At 38.0% G+C, this 19739-nt stretch overlaps 2 protein-coding genes across 6 annotated transcripts in view; one reads left to right on the top strand and one right to left on the bottom strand.

Moving 5' to 3' along the window:
• Window positions 1-2850: 2850 nt before the first annotated feature.
• LOC101469270 (gap junction delta-2 protein) lies at window positions 2851-6819 on the bottom strand. Of its 2 annotated transcripts, none has more exons than XM_076892134.1 (2): window positions 6690-6819; window positions 2851-4746 (listed from the first exon to the last, which is right to left on the bottom strand). In XM_076892134.1, exon 2 carries the CDS (start codon window positions 4736-4738, stop codon window positions 3632-3634), a length of 1107 nt encoding a protein of 368 aa, XP_076748249.1. In that variant the 5' UTR covers window positions 4739-4746; window positions 6690-6819; the 3' UTR covers window positions 2851-3631. The 2 variants fall into 2 exon arrangements, with proteins under 2 accessions (XP_076748249.1, XP_012780523.1); XM_012925069.2 differs by having other exon boundaries at window positions 6685-6818.
• A 1777-nt stretch (window positions 6820-8596) lies between these two features.
• Window positions 8597-19739, top strand: part of vezf1b (vascular endothelial zinc finger 1b) — a 37048-nt gene continuing 25905 nt past the window's right edge. For all 4 annotated transcript variants that reach the window (XM_004572484.3, XM_004572481.3, XM_004572483.3 and 1 more), the window contains exons 1-2: window positions 8597-8734; window positions 14477-15234. In XM_004572484.3, coding sequence (XP_004572541.1) covers window positions 8702-8734; window positions 14477-15234 — 791 coding nt within the window. In that variant the 5' untranslated portion in view covers window positions 8597-8701. The remainder of the gene's footprint in view (window positions 8735-14476; window positions 15235-19739) is intronic.

Here is a 19739-nt window from a genome sequence, read left to right as displayed (position 1 = left end):
AAAGTAGAACGCCTTTGGAAATCAACTAAATTCGAAGTTCACAGGTTCCACCTTAGGGAACTTTGGGTTTCCTTACATGAAACCATATCTGCTCTTGCTCTTGACGAAGGCGGTCACACTTTTCTCCTCTCCTCCTCCTCCTCTCCCTTAGCTTCCATGCTTAGCCTCTTATGTCCTTGTCTAGTCTCGTGTTTTTTGTATTACTTTTCCCTGGAACATTCTCTCACAGTCTGTTCTCTAAAACCTAAAAGAGGAATTATGGATTGGATCAACTGGTCCCTAAATGCAATTGACACCCCTTTCTCAACGAGAAGTTTGGGCTTGGGTGAGCCTGAGTGCTGAAGATATCTACCTATTCTGAACCATGGTAATAGGGTTCTGGCTGATCGGAGCTGGCTTGGACCTGTCTTTATCCTGTTTTCCTTCTCTCACCCCAACCGGTCGCAGCAGATGACCGCCGACCGCCCCTCTCTGAGCCTGGTTCTGCCCGACGTTTCTTCTTGTTAAAAGTGAGTTTTTCCTTCCCACTGTCGTCAAAGTGCTTGCTCATAGGTGGTCACATGATTGTTGGGTTTTTCTTTGTATCTATTATTGTACGATCTACTGTACAATATAAAGCGCCTTGAGGTGGCTGTTATTGTGCTATATAAATTGAATTGAATTGAATTGAATTGAATTGAATTGAATTGAATTGAAATGAAATCAATCCAGGCAGTGCACAGGTTGGTCAGTCTAGTCTTGTAGTCTCAGCTGACTGCTCAGTCTACCTGTAGCTGGTATTGCCAATTCCTTTCTGTGCCCCGCTCATGTATTGAACCATGTGCAAGTTCATCTTAGCTCCTATGATGCCTGACAGGAGCTTCCATATAGTACTGAGGCTGGTTAGTGGCCGGTAGTTGGATGGGACCCTTCCGGAGGTCCTTGGGGATCAGGACCGTCCGGGCTTCGGTTAGCCATTCCAGGTGTCTCATCGACTAGCAGCTGGTTCATTTGTGCTGCCAGAAGTTCACGGAGTGCAGTCAGCTTCTTCAGCCAGTAGCCATGAACTATGTCAGGGCCTGATGCTGTCCCACTCTTCATACTGGAGGTCTGCTCTTTAGATCCACTAGCCACTGAGCATTGCCATTATGGGTTTCGTCCTTCTTAATGCTCTTCCAGTATTGCTCAGTCTCCACCCTTTGCGGGGCTGTTCTCATATTGTTCCCTAGGATTCCCATAGGTGGATTTCCATTCATTTGCTATGGCGGTCACTTTTCTGACCGGGAACACCACAGATCTAACAAAGTTGATTAAAACACTCAAAATTCAACGAAAGAGGTGCTCATCACTTTTATATGTTCAAGTGCATAGTGGTGAGGATGTCATAAGGACTCGAGGTAATCGGATGTAAAACACAATATTTATGAGTTTTTTCATTTGTAAATTGGTCGGATTTGACCCGAACACAACAGGAAGGTTAACTATATCTATATTTATCTTAAGATAAGATAAGACAAGATAAGATAACCTTTATTACTCCCATGCGTGGGAAATTTGTTTTGTTACAGCAGTGGACAGTGCAAAGTTACATAGAAACATTAGAAAAAAAAACATTGGAATAAGATATCAATAAGATACTGTACACAACTGTACACAATAGAATAGAATAAGATAAGATGCTATATACAATTGAGTAAAATACAACGATGCCAGAAAAGATTATTGCACTTAGTGTTATTGCACATGTGTGGATGTGTGTGTTTGATCAGTTAAAGTCTTTATTGTGGAGTCTGACAGCAGTGGGGAGGAAAGACCTGCGAAATCTCTCCGTCCCACACCGTGGGTGCCGCAGTCACTGAAGGAGCTGCTCAGTGCTGTCAGTCTCCTGTATGGGGTGGGAGATGTTGTCCAACAGGGATGACAGCTTAGCCACCATTCTCCTGTCACTCACCACCTCCACTGGGTCCAGAGGGCATCCTAGAACAGAGCTGGTCCTTCTGATCAGCCTGTTCAATCTCTTCCTGTCCCCAGCAGAAATACTGCTGCCCCAGCAGACCACACCGTAAAAGATGGCTGAGGCCACCACAGAGTCATAGAAGGTCTTCAGGAGTGGGCCCTTCACTCCAAAAGACCTGAGTCTCCGCACTACTTGCCTGTAGAAGGCGTCTGAATTATGAGTCCAGTCCAGTTTATAATATTTATCTATTGATAAATGTTTTATTACTTCATTTTATATGGGTTCTTGACTTTTGTTGTATGTATGCTGCTTTGACAACTCAACTTCCCTCAGGGATTAATGAAGTCTGTCTGTCTGTTTTTTTATATCCATTTATTATTTTCTCTTTTTAAATTGCATTTTCAAAAAGACTTTGAAAATCAGCTTTTTAATTAAAAATTAGAAAAATAAAAAATTAAGAGATTAATTTAGAATTTAGAATTTAAATGAATTTACTAATGTACTTTATTGTACAATTCATGATGAAAGCACAAAACTCTTTATTTCATGACTCATCTGGACTGCCACAGTACTTCAGTCCATGTTTGTCAGGAAGGGCATTTCGTCTAAAAAAGAAAATCAAGTATGTGAAGCTACCTTCTGTGGCAACCCACTGTCAAAAGGGAGCAGCTAAAAGTTCTTTTTTTAAATTTTAAAATTAAATTTCTACATGCAGCAACAAACGATTACACTGACCACAATTTTTAGGTGTTCCTGAGTTACGATAGTGAATTTCAATTCAGATGCATGTGTGTAATGCAGTAGTGCCTGAAGGCCCAAATTAGACAACCATTAGATATTGACATGAACTGTTGTGTGGAATGTAGGGTTTAATTGTGCACTCAAATGCAGTACACTGAAGACAGAAGTAACATAAAGCAACATTTTATTTCTGGTGATTGCCAAGGTTTACAAAGTGCAAAAGGAATAAGTGACGTTTCACTGGATAGTGCAACAGAAACATACTTAAATAAATACATATAAGGAGCAACACAAGGCAATCTATAACAATTCTAAGAAGCCCATTGACAATGCAGATTACAGCCCCCTCAACATTCACCTACTATACACTCCAATAATAAAAATCTACACACGCTTTAAATCCAAAGTGGAGCAAAGTTGTACATACAGATTTAAATTAGCATTAGCAATTCACCAAATTTCACATTTTTAACTTTTTATACATGTGTTTGTGAAACTTGCAACTGTCAATTGTATATAGTGATTGTATCATTTGCATTGTGGTTTTTTTTTCATAGTTTTTGAACTCTTGGATCTCAAAATGTTAAAATAATAAAGTTTTAGATACAAGATACTGCAAATGAAATTTCCCTGGTCCAGTTATGAGTTATTACATGTCTAGTAATATCATTCCATGACTCCAGGTTTCCAAACAAAGTGTTCTTTGCATAATGATGTACTTTTGGTGTTTAAGAGGTATTAGCTGGGTTACTTTAGAGCACTAGATTTCACAATAGCTAAAACTAATAGTAGAGTCCCACACAGAAAGTCCCTCCCATAATATATTCAATTATTTAAATGAAAAGCAATTTTTAAAAAAGGGGTACGCTAGGCCTTAGTTCCCTTTTCAGTCCGTTTTTTTTTTTGTTGTTTTTTTTTTTTACAAAGCTAATACAAATACAAAAAATTTCTCTCTCATAGCCAAGACTTCCTAGTCCATCCCAGCCTGGCCATATTAGCCAGTTTAACTTTTACTTTGTCTTTGCTGTCTGGACTTCTCTTGGAGGTGCATTCCACAGTTGAGTCTGTTTCAAACGAGATAGCTGGGGCATGTCCAAGTAGGCTTCCTTTCTTTTCCTGGGCCATGGTTGCTTGAGTCTGCAGAAACACCTGACCCCTCACAGAATGCCTGAGTTGCAGCATCAGGGGGTTATGGTTTGAGTATAATTTGACAGGATTCTGCTCCTGACGGCAGCAGGTGGAGCAAGCTGAGCAGAGTATGCGAAAAATATAAATCCACCCCAGGTAGTGGAGCTCTGCAATGTTAAGGATGAAACAGCCCAAGCTGATGCTGAACATAAAGTTCAGGAAGATGGTCTTCTCAGTGGCACGTGATACAAAGCAGTCTGTACGAGTAGGGCAAGGATACGAGTCACAGCGATACAGGTGAGGCACTTCAAACCCAAACAAGAAGTACTGGCCGACCAGGAAGGTGATCTCCAGTACAGATCGTAGTAATACATGAAGAATGTAAATAAGAAGAACCTGGTTGGACTGCTGGGTGGGGTCCTCTCCCATTTCATCATAAGCTTCTTCCAGAAGGCTTTTCTTTACATCTTCCCTCTCACTTGTATTCCATTCCCCACTGTAATGAGGGTAGTAAGTGGGGATGTTGACCTTTATTGCTTCCATGCCATCTTTCCTAATTTCCCCGGACCTTTGTTTGGGAACTCTCTGGGATAGCAGCTGTGTCCTCTGGCCATCAAGCTTCTCATCCTTGGCAATCTTATGCAGTACAAAAACTATGTAGAAAATAGATGGAGTAGAGACGAGTACAATTTGGAAGACCCAGAACCGTAGATGTGAAACAGGAGCAAATGTGTCATAACAGACGTTGTTGCATCCAGGCTGTTGGGTGTTACAGGTGAATTTGGACTGCTCGTCACTGTAGACAGCATCACCCACCAAGGCTACCAGCAGAATGCGGAAAATGAGCAACATAGTGAGCCAGATCTTGCCTATCACTGTAGAGTGGTTCTGGACCTCAGACAGAAAGCGACCAAGTATGGACCAGTCACCCATGGCTTAATCTTAGACAGAAAGTAAAAGAGGCTATTAATAATAGGGCAACTTAGGGTGTACTCAGACTAGGTTCAACTGACTGAAGTAATATATACTAGCTTAAACCTATTGCCAATTTCTTGGTAAAATGATAAGCAGTAATATTATTCACTGATGAAGTCTCTGATATGTAGCTGAAAACTCTGGAAAATATATTAACTTATATTAACTCACTACTGTATATATTACATTATAATATATTATATATTAGATTTTAAATACATTATATATACAATAAAGCATTTGCCATGTAAAAACACTTTTTTGTTATCACTTAACAATTGAAATATATAAATATATTTGTTACAGTCAAGTTTGTTGAAGCATCTCAGGATCACAATTATGCTTTTAGAAACATCTGTTTTAGAGAGCAGAAAGAGACCTTCCAACAGTTCTGAGTGGTTTGTCACCGTAACTAAGTTCATTTATTGAAAACTGTATTTAGGTACAAATTTGAAGAACTTACACTTAAATATGAAAATATCTAAATATGTCTTAAATATGTACTTAATGTGTTAATTTCTACTTCTGCTGCACTTCATTTCAGAGGGAAATGTTGTGCATTTCTCTTGTAACATGGTCGACTACAGTGCAGCCTATGTAGCAACTCACCTTCATAAACTCATCTCCATATTTGCTGTGGGAAATGGCTTTGTGTGTTTCACAATTGGTCAGCCAATCGCTGTGATTGGCTTGAGTTAATTGAGGGCAGGTGTATCTGACTGTACTCATAATCTACACTGTTTATATTCCACACTGAAAACAGTGCTGTCATATTTTTCTGTCTGCAGGTATGTGCCCCAGACTCAAGATGGCTTAGATTAAAACAGTTTATAGTAATCATTTGCTGTTATTCTGTGAAATATATAATTAATATTGGTGACTGTCAGCCTATTACGTATAGGGTGTTGAGTCTGGGGGGACAACTGCTGTTCTCTGTTGAAATTTGGACTGTATTTTTTATTCCGTTTTGCAAGTGGGACACTGAACTGTTTCATTCCCCAACTTTTATGTGATGAATATAGTACCTGGGAGTATTTTTCATTGATCTCAGTGATGTGACTATTGTTTTATATTTTACAATTTTCTGTCTATCATCTTTGCTCTTAACTGCGGCTGTCAAACCTAGAATCTTTGTATAAAACTCTCAGTTTTATTAGTTTAGGGCTAGGGTTAGGGTTTTTTGGAAATTTAAATTTACAAGCAGACAAAAATTTAAAATAAAATCAAATGGCCAAAGGTTTTTGTTTTATCTGTTTTACATCTTCACCCAAAACACTTTTACTTGTTAAAATATAGGACTGGTTCATTAAGCGTATTCAGCAGCTTAACCACATTACTGATCATGCATGCTCAGGCAAATCAATAAAGCATTATAGCAAATGAAGTATTGTGAAACCTAATGTCTGACACTGGTAATATTATTGTTGTATAGTAATGGTGCTTCCCCCCCCCCCCCCCCCCCCCCCCCCCCTTCAAAAGAAATATATCAAGGAACCATTCTCAACCCTAAACAGTGGATTTTACAGGAACTCATTTCAGTTTTCTTTTTTTTATCTTTTTTATTCTTTTTTTTTTTTTTTTTTACAGTATTTAGCTCATTATTGTTATTGTAGAAAAAGCTATTTACATATTTATCTTTACTCTGATGGTGGTTATTTTTTTCTAAAATGTTTAAATTATTTATAATCTACTGAAAGGTCTCACTGAAAATCTTTATATGAATAACAACAAATCATATAGAGAAAACTTGACCTTAGGATACCCAAATTTTGGTCATTTTCAATTTTCTTCCTGGACAATAACATACTTTTTTAGTGCATTTTTAGTAGACTCAGAGAAGTGTTAAAAAAATACAACCATGAAAAAGCAGCATTTGAACTCAATAGAATCCCATTTGAACTCACCTAACCTTAAGGTTTGCAGCATAAATCCGCATAATGTAGCCTTTACTGCACCATTTGCATGGCTATTTTTGATTTAAAATGTTGATGAATTGAATCCCGCTGAGTGTGGAAAGAGAGAACACACATTAAGCCAGTCTATCTGAAGCTGACATTGTGCTATTTTACAAAAAGGCTGGCAATGTACAATACAACAAAGCACAATGAGTGGGCTCATTTTCTGAACACCCGGGAACTGTAAAACAAAAAGCATATGGAACAGGCTGGAAAGTAAACATAATGCAGGTCTTTGCAAAGGCTCTGCTTGAACCACCTCGAACAGTACAAGTTACAGACAAATTTTGTTACTTTCTAGACTATAGCAGGTTTCAGCTGGAGTCAGTATGTTCACATCTGTTGTATCCTTTGATAGCATGCAGCAGCGGAGTTCAAAAGGGAAAAAAATGTTTTGGTTTTTGCATATGTAATCAAGTCCCAGACTCTGTAGATCATAACACAGACTCTCTTCTCTTGTCACAAGGGCCTTAACAGTGGAAATAATTGTGCTGGAGAAGTGTTCAGGAGCAGCTTCTCCGATGAATTGTGTCTTGTTCTCAAATTTGTTACTAACTTATGATTTTATACCGATTTAGAAAAAGGCTGATTTAGCTTCAGCAAAGCAGGATAAAACTAAAATACCCAGTTAGCTAAATGTGAACAACATCATAAATCAAAGTAAAATAAAATGAACTGAGTACATTTATTCAAAAATAATTGATAAGTGACCTTATAGCTAATAAAACAGAAGATTGCCTGATTTAAATTTGGCTGATTTGTTGGTGAGGTGGTCAGCACTGCTGCCTCACATGAAAATCCTGGGTTTGGATCTATTGGGCTGTTTCTGCTTTCACTGCTCTGAGACCAGTTACTCTCTGTGAGTTCTGTGAAAAAAGCTAAACATGTAAGTGAGCATTCTGTGATTTATTATAGTAAATCACAGAATGACTTAAGTTCTGTATATACGTTACACAGTAAATTCAGATCTGGAAAATTATGAATTTTGTATCGCTTTTTTGCAACACTCTTGGCCTTTAATGGCCTTTGGAGTGCAGTGAAAAGAATTTTTATAAGTTTTTAGCATTTGGCAAGTAAATGGTTGATTAATTAGAGGAATTTGTGCCATGTTTGATTTCAGACTCAACTATCAATTTTGGATTAAAGGCCTTTACACACTGAGCGTGTAACAAAAAAACAACATGAACTTCCAAATTTTCTGGATCTGAATCCGTCGCTCAATGTCGCGCTTTTGTGAAAAGTTGATCCTCAAAAAACGCACTGTGAAACAAAGAATGAAGTCAACATCAAGCAAGATGAGTTGGTCCTGATGCTTGTAAACAAGAAAAGCTAGAAATGAAGATTCTGGGTTCACTCAATTCCCAAGTGAGTGAATCACCTACTTCACTCACTTAAGAATTTTTTAGGAATAAAAAGAATTGCCCTCAACATCTATCAGAACCAGCTTTACTGACCAGTAGTTATTTATGGTCAGTAAAGCTGATACTAGCCTGGTTACTTATTAGTTCTCAATGTAACATAATAGAAAACAGACAATATTTACAATAGAAACATATATTGCATATTTATGTTTATGGTGCAGTTGTGCAGGGGGCAGAGATATTGGATTAAATTATGGAATAAATAAAGGATAGATAACTTGTTATTTGTTACTATTAACAGTACATATAAAGACTGAGAGAGAAGGAGAGAGATATATAACGAAATAGTCCGTACAGCACAGTTTGATTCAGCAGCACGTATGTCACATGTTTAAGTACATCTGTCTTGTAACATTTTTTTTCAGTCTCTAGTGACAAAATATATGTGAACTATATGAAAGGGGAATTGTTTAAAGTAAAGTTTAAAAAAAGTATATTGGACTTGATTTAGTCCTTGGGGTTACAGGAAGTTGTCGCTGCCATATTTAGCTGCTTTGTTGTAGATTCCTTATAGGCTTCCTTCAGATTTTAGCCCGAGTGTTGCAATGGAACCGAGCTGGAGTACGTTTTTATTTCAAGTAAGTGGCACAGTCTCCATAAACGTTTGCCATAAAGCGTAAATATTGTTTGCTAAATGGGTTTTATCCGTTTCTGAAATTACTAAGAATTAGCCAAGAAAAACAAAGGTGTTAGCGATACCCTGCTAGATAGCTCCGCTGAGTGGTTTCCTGTAACGAACTGCTAACTAGCTTTGTCGAATCCAAGAGCTCCGGACTTTGTGTTGCCAACTTAGATACAGTATAGTCTTGGTATCAGTTAAATAGCCAGAAATCTGTGTCGGTTCATAATTTGCAATTTGTACCATTTACAGCTTAATGGTCACATTATGTGACTATAAAGCTAATTTGTAGCTCGGATTTTGGTGATGCGCGCGCTAGCAAATTAGCTTTAAGCAAAGCTTTTGCTATTGTATATAGGTAAGCTAAGCTAATAGGCTAACGGATTCGCTAACCAGACACTTTTCCCGTGTGCACCGTGGCTATTGCAATAGTACAGAGGGTTAACAAAGCAAGAAAGCGGTGGGGAGCTTAAGCTCTTGACTGGCCCCGTTAACAAGAACGGAGCTCACCCTAGCACTATAACTAAGGGGCTACTTAGCACGCTAAGAGAAGTGATTAAATCACATTCAAGGCTCCAAACGTTACCCTTTATCTTATCAATGATCAATAGCCACGACTTGCAAACTAGAAAAATAAACTATAAAGTCATCTGGTTCATTAGTTTTGTAAGTAAGTTCAGAATCAATTCACATGCTGTTTGATCATTTAATCTTGTTTTGAGAAACGAAAAGGAGGTTGTAAATTGTATATAGTCTATATGCCGAATAAATTAAGTTTTATGAAATAATCCCATATTATAGAAGGTCGGTGTTTAATTTTTGCTTAATTTTTACTGTCCGCAGTCAACTTTGTATCTGTTTAAGTATAACTGACACGCACTATTTTTATAGTGTATCATGTTCTCTGAACAACTGGTATTAAATCTACACTTTGTGTACATCTTAACTGCAAAACCTTAAGAAACCCTGCGCCATAACCTGATATTTTTTTTCTAGTCTTTTCATGAGATCTGAATATAAACAGCAAGACAATATTTACCTGCATCAATATAAGATTTGTAGACATGCCAACAGTTTTTCAAATAGGAGTCTTACCATAATTAATCTATACATTGTATTAACAGTGGCAGTTGTACAATTTTTTTTCCATTATCTTATTTAATGATGTTTAGCTTAGAAGATTTGTATAAATATTTTTTTGGAGCAGCATGATAGAGCAGCTGGCAAGCAAGCTTTATTTGTCACATACACAATCATACAGAGTACATGGGTCTATCCAGGACCCTTACTGGATACCCGCTCCAAAGGTGTGTAGTCTTACTACTACACTATCCAGCAATCTACTCTACTTGTTGTTGCTCGGAAAGGAGGAATTTGGCCGACCCATGCCAATTGCTAAAATGCTAATACAAATGCGGTACTAAATAGTCATGATAGGTAAAGTGAGCCTTTGTGAATCAGTGAAATAGTCAAAGCAATTACGCTGCGATTGTGCCAAGGTTTTAAATCAGTTCTACAGCCATCTTGACAGGGACACCTGCTGGCCATTGTGGCTATGATCACATATTGAAAATTATATTTGGTGATCATTGCAAAATTCTAAACAAAGCTATATACTATACCAGGGTTGCAGCAGAAGTCACCTGACATTCGTTCACACCACAACAAAATCAATCACATCAACATAAAAAACATAAGCACACAATATGCAGACTCTTGCATCCTTCATTGCACTTTGTTCTTTGCTTTTAGTTCTTATTAGCTAACATTCACACACATACTCTGAGGGATGCATCGGAGACCAACTTTGGGTTATTAACTTTCCCAAGGATATTTGGCATGCAGACTGCGGGAGCCAGGCATCATTGATGACCGGCTGTACCTCCTGAGCTATCTCCCCCCCCCCCCCCCCCCCCCCCCCCCAACTTGGCAACCTGTTGGTCATGTTGAGAAATCTGATGGCTTGTAGAATAAATTTCATTTGAACCTGCTTTTTCAATATCAATAATTATGATCAATGTATGTTTTGGAAAACTCCTTATACAACACAGTAAGAAAAGTGTTCAAATATTGAAAGAGTTAAAATAGTTAAATAATGTAATGCCTATACTACCCCCTCGTATTGTGTTACTTAATTCAGTGCATCCAGTTCATAAAATAAAATGTATTGAGAAAAGGTTGCTAATTTCTATTTATATTTTGATAAGTTTTGAGGATTTGAATGTTGCCTACTTTATTAGGTAAGTTAAGCATAGGCCACAGCAATCAGTGTGGAAGATGTTTGATGCTGATAACGCTTACGGAAATTTAAAATGAATAAGAAAAGTATCAATGGCTATATTTGTCATATGTAAATGTTTGTATAGAAAAATATTAGTTTTCAAGTTGCTTTCAGGCTGGGTTGGCTTTCTGTGAGTTTGCAGTGTCATCAGGTTTTGCTCTACATTGTCAAAAACAGCCACGAAGCAGCAGGTAAGCCACCGGGATGAATTGCACCAAAATCTGAGTTAGCTGTGATCACATGATGTGGGGTTTTGGACCGCACTTTGGAACAGTGTTTCAAAACATTTGTGGTTTATAAGCTTGACACAGGGTCGAAATGTCAGTGTTGATGGTTCCTTCCTTTTTTGTAAAAAAAAAAAACATGGCTGGGAGCGCCAGTGCGACCAGCCGTTTGAGTAAAAAAGAAAAAAATCTCCGCAACTCTGAAAGTCTCTGTGTGGTCAACAACAGACACACATTATATCATATCATATTTTAAGTTAAAATTTCAGCTCAGCGAAGAACTTTGATCACAGGAACTTTTTCAGTACCATATTTTTTTGGACTGTAAGGTGCACTTAAAATACAGACTTCATACAAATGTGTGCCTTATGTATGAATTCCGGTTGTGTTTACTGACCGCGAAATGATTTTATGTGGTAACTGGCACTCAAAAATCTGTCAAAATGTTTTAAGTACAACTTTGGTAAGCTTTGAAACCACACCACTTGATGGGTTGTTCACGCATTATGGCTACAGTAGTCGGGAGCCTCACAGAGTAATATGTACCATGCCTCAGCATAATATTACCGTTAGGGCTGGGACATATTATACCGTTCACGGTAATACCGGTACAATGATACACAACGATAAGAAAATAAAATTTCACGATAGAATTTGGGTAAAACGCGCATGCGCAGTTCCTTGGTTTTCATACGCACATTGCCGAAAAAGCATGGCGGCAACGGAGAATGAGAAGGGGGAAAAACGGATTGTTGAGTGAAACAGATGACCCAGAATCGGTTTGTAAAAATGGTGCAACTTCAGTGATGTGAAACTGGTTTGGTGTTTTTCCATCAGAAACAACACGGGAATAGAGCAGCTGTGATAGAATACAGCATTAATGAATCAATGGTACAGAAGTGGAGGAAGCAAGAAGAATGAGTTGAGTAAAGTTGGACTTACCTGACTGCTTTGTTTCGCTTAATCTGCGGCGCACTTTATGGGCCGAAAAATACTTTTTTATTTGGCACACTGCAGTTTAATGTTGCAAAGCACCTCTTTTTAACTTTAGTGGATATTATACATGGTTATGCTCAGGATATATCAGCCCATTTCCACTAGAAATGCCTTTTGGTTAAACTTTAAGCAAGGAATTTGCATTTGCACATAAATGCACATTAAAAAAAAACAGCTGCTTGTTGAAAATAAATTGATGGGGTTTTTTTGCGCTAGTAAAGTTGTGGAGTTATATTTTGTATTTTGTCTCGCATTAATTATATCGTCAGTTATATCGTTATTGCAAATTTTCAAATGTATATAGTGATAAATATTTTTGGTCATATCGCCCTGCTGTAATTACTGTATTGTGTGTATGTAAGGACCCCAAAATGGCACCTTTTAAGAGACATGCTTACAAAGCGGATTTCAAACTAGAATGAGTTGAGTAAAGTTTGACTTATCTGACTGTTTGGTTTTGCTTAATGCGCCTTATAATCCAGTGCACCTTATGATCCAAAAAATATGGTAACTTATGTTTCTTGTAAAAATGTGCTCCAAATAAAGAAGTTTGTTGACAAGCTTGTTAGTTAATCATATACAAGTCAATATTGCCTGTATGGACAGCAATTTTTTTTTTTAATTTTTTTTTTTTATAAAGTGTACATTTAAATCTGCGGTGTTAAACGATGCAGTTGAGAAATTCGGGTGCACCTAAGAAAAAAAAGTTAGGCACACCAGTGCAGGGCATGCAGTCTGACAACATCACATTTTAGTACCTGCTCAGATTGCTTGGAACACCCATTCGAGCAGGTACTATTTTAGTACCTAGTACCAGGTACTATGACCTAATTGGAAAAACCTGAAACCTGTGGTAAATATGTACCAGTGACTGTAGAAAAGATTGCCGACTTGGTTGCACTTCTTCCCATTATACAAAAATGAAGCCAAAATGTCCTGTTTGTGGAAGCTGCCATGTTGCACTTTTGAAGCCAGAATCTGCGCAGTAGTGACTTGAGGTGTAGTGGCTGCCTCGTGCTCCTGCCCACACACCCGCACACATACATTTAGTTTTAGTTTCATTTAAGTTCAGTGATTTTTTTTTTGATTATTTTTTTAAAATCAAGCCAAAGCTTTAGTTTAATTATTTCATTTGTCATCTCATCCGATAAGTGCTGCAGATAATCACCAGAGCAGAAAATGTTTGTATCATCAGCAAATGGTACCCTTTTTTTTTTAACCGCTTTGAACACTTTACAAATGTCATTAATGTATAAGTTTAAGAATTTGGGGCCTAAAACTCACCCCTGCAGTACACCACAAGCAGTGTCCATACGTAAGGAGCAACAACCATTTAATTTCACAAACTCCTTCCTGTCTCTTAAAAAACTCAAACCCAATTTAAAATTACCCCCTGGTGTCCTTTATTTCAGTACAATAGCACATGTATGGCTTTAGTTTTTGTTGGTTTTTCCCCACATACTGTATGACCTTAAAAATCAGTAGTAGTAGTAGTAAAAAAGGCTTTTACTGTGAAAACCACAAACATATTTAATAAACCTTTTACTCCTCAGCCGTAAAAGACTGATGGGGTATTGTCGTCGCCCTACTAGGCGGGCAGCATGAGCACCCAAGTTTGTGAATGTGAAAACTCAAGAATGAAGTCACCTAGGTTTTTCACCATATGTCAGGAGTGGGCAACTCCAGGCCTCAAGGGCCAGTGTCCTGCAGGCTTCAGATATCACCCTGGATCAACACACCTGAATCACATGATTAGTTCATGTGTTTGATCAAAGACGCATCTAAAACCTGCAGGACACCGGCCCTCGAGGCCTGGAGTTGCCCACCCCTGCCATTGCTGCATTTACTAAGTTTCAAATGAATTCGAAGTCACATTTTCTGAAAATCTTATGAATGTGATAACTCGAGAACAAGGCAGCGTAGGATTTTTTAAATTAATACCGATAGGCATGTCTACAAGGAGGCTATAGGGTAGCACTGGTGGTCATCAGTATTTTTTTTTTTTTTTTTTTTGTTATTTTTTGAAATTCTATTTATTAATGTTTTTTAATTTGTAGCATTTCTATGATCCTCATGACCGTTAGAGTAGATACACAGTACTTTCTTAACTTTACTAATCCTTGATGATATGTGTATCTATTAACATAATTTTCAAAGGTCCTCTTCTTGATTTTTATTTTGTTTTATTTTGTTATTACAGCAGGCCAATGAGGCTCTGCATCACCAACACCAAGTAGCTGGAAACAGCCTGTTGCCTCTTCTTAATTCTGGGACAGAGCCACCTGATCAGAAACCAGTGCTGCCAATCCCGTTGGACCAGAAACCACCTGTCAGTGCTACAGAACTTCTTAAAAACAATGTGGCTACTGGGGCTGTTGGAGGAGTTGGTGAAGTGGCTCCAGTTGCTGTGGTTAAAAAGGAACCTAAGTCAAAGACTCCCTTTATCTGTGGCTACTGCAACAAAGCTTTCCGGGACAGCTACCATCTACGGCGGCACGAGTCTTGCCACACTGGCGTTAAGATGGTGTCACGGCCTAAGAAGGCTCAGACTGCTCCTACCATGGTGCCACTCATATCCACTGTACCACGTGAGAATAGTGGAAATCCGTCATACATAACTACTGTAGCCACAGGTGTCCTGACTACAGCAACAACATCAGCATCCACAGGCACTAGCAGCATGACCCCAATGCAACACCAACAACTACAGAGCATCCCTAAAAAGCCTCCCAAGCCAGTGAAAAAGAACCATGGTTGTGACATGTGTGGTAAGGCCTTCAGAGATGTGTATCACCTCAATCGCCACAAGCTGTCACACTCAGACGAAAAGCCGTTTGAATGTCCCATCTGTCAGCAGAGGTTTAAAAGGAAGGATCGCATGACATACCATGTCCGCTCCCATGATGGGGGAGTTCACAAGCCCTACATCTGTTCTGTCTGTGGGAAGGGCTTCTCTAGGTATGTGGTTCTGATTTCTCTATTGTTATAGTTCTTCTAAATTTGTACAATTTAAGGAATCATAATTGTTACACTACACTGTTTTTGAGGGATCACACTAATAGCCAGCCCCCCAAAAAATCACTTCAATTTTATATTTCAGTTTTAGGCTGTAGACAGGCTGCTGTCGCACTGTTTTTTTCCATTTGAGGGTACACACTGTTTTGGTTTTGGGTTTTTTTTGGGGGGGGGGGTTGTTGTTGTTGTTGTTGTTTTTTTCTTTCCTTTTTTTTTTTTCTCTTTTCTTCATTTACGTATTTATTTCTGTCATTATTCATGAGTGCATATGTAATATCCCAATGCCAGTATTGACAGAGGACAGAAAAATGGGGGGGGATATGAAAGAATAAGAGGGCAGAGCAACTAGTGCAGAAAGAAAAAATTTATATCTCAAACAAGTGGCACCTAAAAAGAAAAGGGGCCTAAGCCACTAGTCTTGTGTCGGTTGCAAACGAAACGGCTCCTAGAGTCGGATCTTTGAAGTGAACAAAGGGTGTTTTTTGTTTGTTTTCTTTCTCTCACCCTCTCTCTCTCACTTTTTTTTTTTTTTTTTTTTTTTTTTTTTTTTTTTTTTTTTTTTCCCTCGCTTCACGCCCACGTGAGCCTTGTATTTGCCGTGAACAGGGGGGGGCGGTAGCTACACTCCCAATAGCAGAGAGAGGGAGAGAGAGAGAGGGGGGAGAGAGCGAGGGAAAACACTCTTCCAAAAAATCATCACAGGCCTATATGATAGAGAACGTGCATCTTCTTTTTGTTTTGCATATTTTAATTTATATTTTATTGTGTTGTGGTTTGCAGTGTTTTGTGTTGTTTCACTTTAAATTTGTTTAAAAGGAAAAAGCTGAAAATTTAAATAGAAGTTGAAATGTAAATAGTTGTTTTTTTGTATTTTATAATTTATTTTTTACATTTTATGTGGAGTGACCGGTCAAAGCGGGCACGCTTCATTTTGCGTAACTATTTCTAAATCCCTGTAAAACTGCAACCACATAAGCTAGAGCAATAATTTTTTTTGGCATATGAAACCAGAGGAATTTCATGCCATCACCTTGTCCCAAGTCATGGTTTCCTTCCACATATGGCCTTGCAAAAATTTCCTAAAAAGCATTTGTAGCAACAAAAACATAATATTCTAGAAACATGCTTTGCCGATCCAATCAGCTGTTCATAACACTTCCTACGTTGGAATAGACGTCAGCGTGAACTATTGCATGTCTGCCATTGCCTGCCCAAAACCTGAAGTTATGTAAATGTAGTTTCTTACCTTCGGGGCCGTATAATCCTATACTGGTGCTTTTAAATCATGTTGACTTGATGCTTTTCTGTATCGTTTCTGGGATGCTTAGAACTCAAATTGCACTGCTGGAAATAGTTTATTTTGATGCACATGCTGGTTTTTGTTTTGTTTTTTTTGCAAATTTACATTATAATATTTATTTTCGATTTTCCTGCAGTATATTAAAATTGATGTCTCCAAAAAAAAAAAAACTATGAAGACACTCAAAATAAATTTCCTGTGGTGGGAAACTATGTTTTGTAACTTTTTTGTATTTACAGTTTTGAGGGATAAACCACTTAAATTTCTCGAACTAGAAATATGTTGTTGTTTTTTTTTGTTTTTTTTTTTAAAGATTTTCAATTTTTTTTTTTTTCTAGTTTATTGCACTTTCTTGTAATTTATGTAGTTACTATAGACTTAATGCATACATATTATTAACATTTGGGATATAACAATTGTATTGATGTTTAGCAACTTGAAATGCTCCCAAAAATGGTACTACAGCATGTAAAAACATAAAAATAAGCTCTGGCGGACTTGCTCTATGCTAGGTCTTAAAGGGATAAATAAAAGCATATTTATGTATAAACATATATAAATAAAAAAACATTTTTTTTACATTAGTAATTCATTTTGTGCATAAATTTATATTGTTGCTGATAATAAATTAATTAACAAAGCAACAAAACAACCTGAAGAGCCAGTTGGGATCCAAAAGACTCGGCTCTTTTTAGTGAATGGAGCCGAAGCGGAGTTGAGTATGTGGGTTGCGCACACAAAAAAAAATTAACAGATCTCCACTGCCAATGCTAAACAACCTATTCTGCTATGGACTCTTCTTTGGTGTCATTTCTTGGATTGAATAATTGAAGTTTAAAGAAAGACATATTGGCAATTTAACAATTTATTCATTTAACAAACAATGGTCAAAAGCATGTGGAAGAACCATATATATCCATAACAGCCTGGCACCACCTCTTCATTCTTGTCATCAGCTTAGTTCCTGCTTGGGGATGGCATTTCATTCTTCAACCAGGATTTTTCGCAAATCGGTCAACATTGTTGTGTATGTTACTCTGGCATGAACAGCACATCCAAGCTCATTCCACAAGTGTTCATTGGGGTTGAGGTCAGCACTGCAAGCAGGCTATTCCAGCCCCTCCAACTCAAAATTCTCTGATAAGCCCTGTTTTGTGTGGACGAGCATTGTCATCTTGGAGGATATACAGTCCCGATCACCAGTTTATGACTACTTGAAAATGGCCAAAAAATAATAATTTGCATGGTTGGATCTTAACATGGTTCCAATCTAGTGCTGGGCCATATTATACTGTTCACGGTAATACCGGTACAATGTTAGGCAACGATAAGAAAATGAAATATCGCGATAGAATATGGGTAAATGCGCAGTGCCTTTTGTTTTCATACACACATGAACGAAAAAGCATGGTGGCAACGGAGAATGAGAAGGGAGAAAGCAGATCGTTGAGTGAAACGGATGAACCAGAATTGGTTTGTAAAAATGGTGCCACTTCAGTGATGTGGAACTGGTTCGGTGTTTATCCATCAGATGCCCACCAAAGCACTTTTTTTTTTTTTTTTTTTTTTTTCTTTTTCTTTTTTTTGGGGGGGTAGAACATGCAAGCAGGCGTTGTTATTGCCGTATTTGTCAGACTAAGGTGCTCGTCATTCTTGGAGTAATCTGGGTCCTAAACTCCGTCTGCTTCAGGTCCCAAAGTCAAACGAACACTGCAGCATCACTAAGAGTTAAAAACTGTCTAAATTCTTTCATCTTTAATAAAATGATCAGCATTGCTGCTTTACCAGGTGTAACTATGAAGTTTAACATCCAGGCATCTATGAAAACAGCTAGCGACACAGCTATGTTTGCATAACAAACACAGTGAAGCTGGAGGATCAACGCTAACACTTTCCACTTTCCACTCGATAAAAGTTAACGTGAAGGTTCCTGATGGTTAGAGACAAATGCAATCTCATGGCAGGATGCTGTAAACGGGCCAAACTTCAGTTAGAAGAACAACTGAGAAAATCCATCCACAATATGAGGTTAGTCATTAATATACTGCAACAACATGGGAATAGAGCAGCTGTGATAGAATACACCATTAATAAATCAATGGTACGGAAGTGGAGGAAGCAAGAAGAATGAGTTGAATAAAGTTTTATTTATCTGTCTGCTTTGTTTCGCTTAATGTGCCTTATAATCCTGTGCACCTTATGGTCCGAAAAATGCGTATTTGACTTTTTTATTTGGCACACTGCAGTTTAATGTTGCAAAGCACCTCTTTTTAACTTCAGTGGATATTATACATGGTTATGCTCAGGATATATCAGCCCATTTCTACTGGAAATGCCTTTTGGTTAAACTTTCAGCAAGGAATTTGCATTTACACTGTTACATTTTTATATAGCTTTAATACACATAAAAACAGCTTGTTTAAGTGAAAATAAATAAATGGGGGGGTTTTGTGCACTAGTAAAGTTGTGGAGTTGTATTTTGTATCGCATCAATTATATCGTCAGTTATATCGTTATTGCAAATTTTCAAATACATATCGTGATAAATATTTTTGGCCATATGCTCTAGTTCCAAGTTGAGCTCCAACGTGCAACAAGAAGAAATGGGAGTCAGATAAAACATTTTTAGGAGCATGCAATTTATTGAAAACAAGAATGAAACTGCTGATCAAAAGTTTAGGACCACACCTCCAAAAAAAACCCCCCACAGAAATTAGAGTTTCAAACATGAACTCAGTAGTGAGTAGCTCCAACCTTATTGTTGATCACTTCAAAAATTCATTTTGGCATGCTTGATGCAAGCGTTTCCATGTGGTGAGTGGAAACATTTCTCCAAGTGGTGAAGACGGCTGCACGAAGGGCATCTACTGTCTGGAACTGTTGTCCATTTTTGTAAACTTCCCTTGCAGTCTATCCCCTAAGGTTCTCAATTGGATTTAGATCAGGGGAACACGCAGGATGGTGATCCAAAAGAGTGATGGTATTCTCCTGGAAGAAGTCCCTTTTCTTGTGGGCATTGTGTACTGTAGTGTCGTCCTGTTGAGGAAAAAAAAAAAAAAACCCAGTGGACATAGCCTACAGCCATTTGACGCCCCTGCACCTCCTGAAGCTCCATTGTTCCACTGAAGGAAAAAGCACCCCAGACTAC

This window comes from Maylandia zebra, linkage group LG14, assembly GCF_041146795.1.
Source record: "Maylandia zebra isolate NMK-2024a linkage group LG14, Mzebra_GT3a, whole genome shotgun sequence".
Taxonomy (NCBI): domain Eukaryota; kingdom Metazoa; phylum Chordata; class Actinopteri; order Cichliformes; family Cichlidae; genus Maylandia; species Maylandia zebra.
This window is presented reverse-complemented; position numbering and strand designations above follow the sequence as displayed.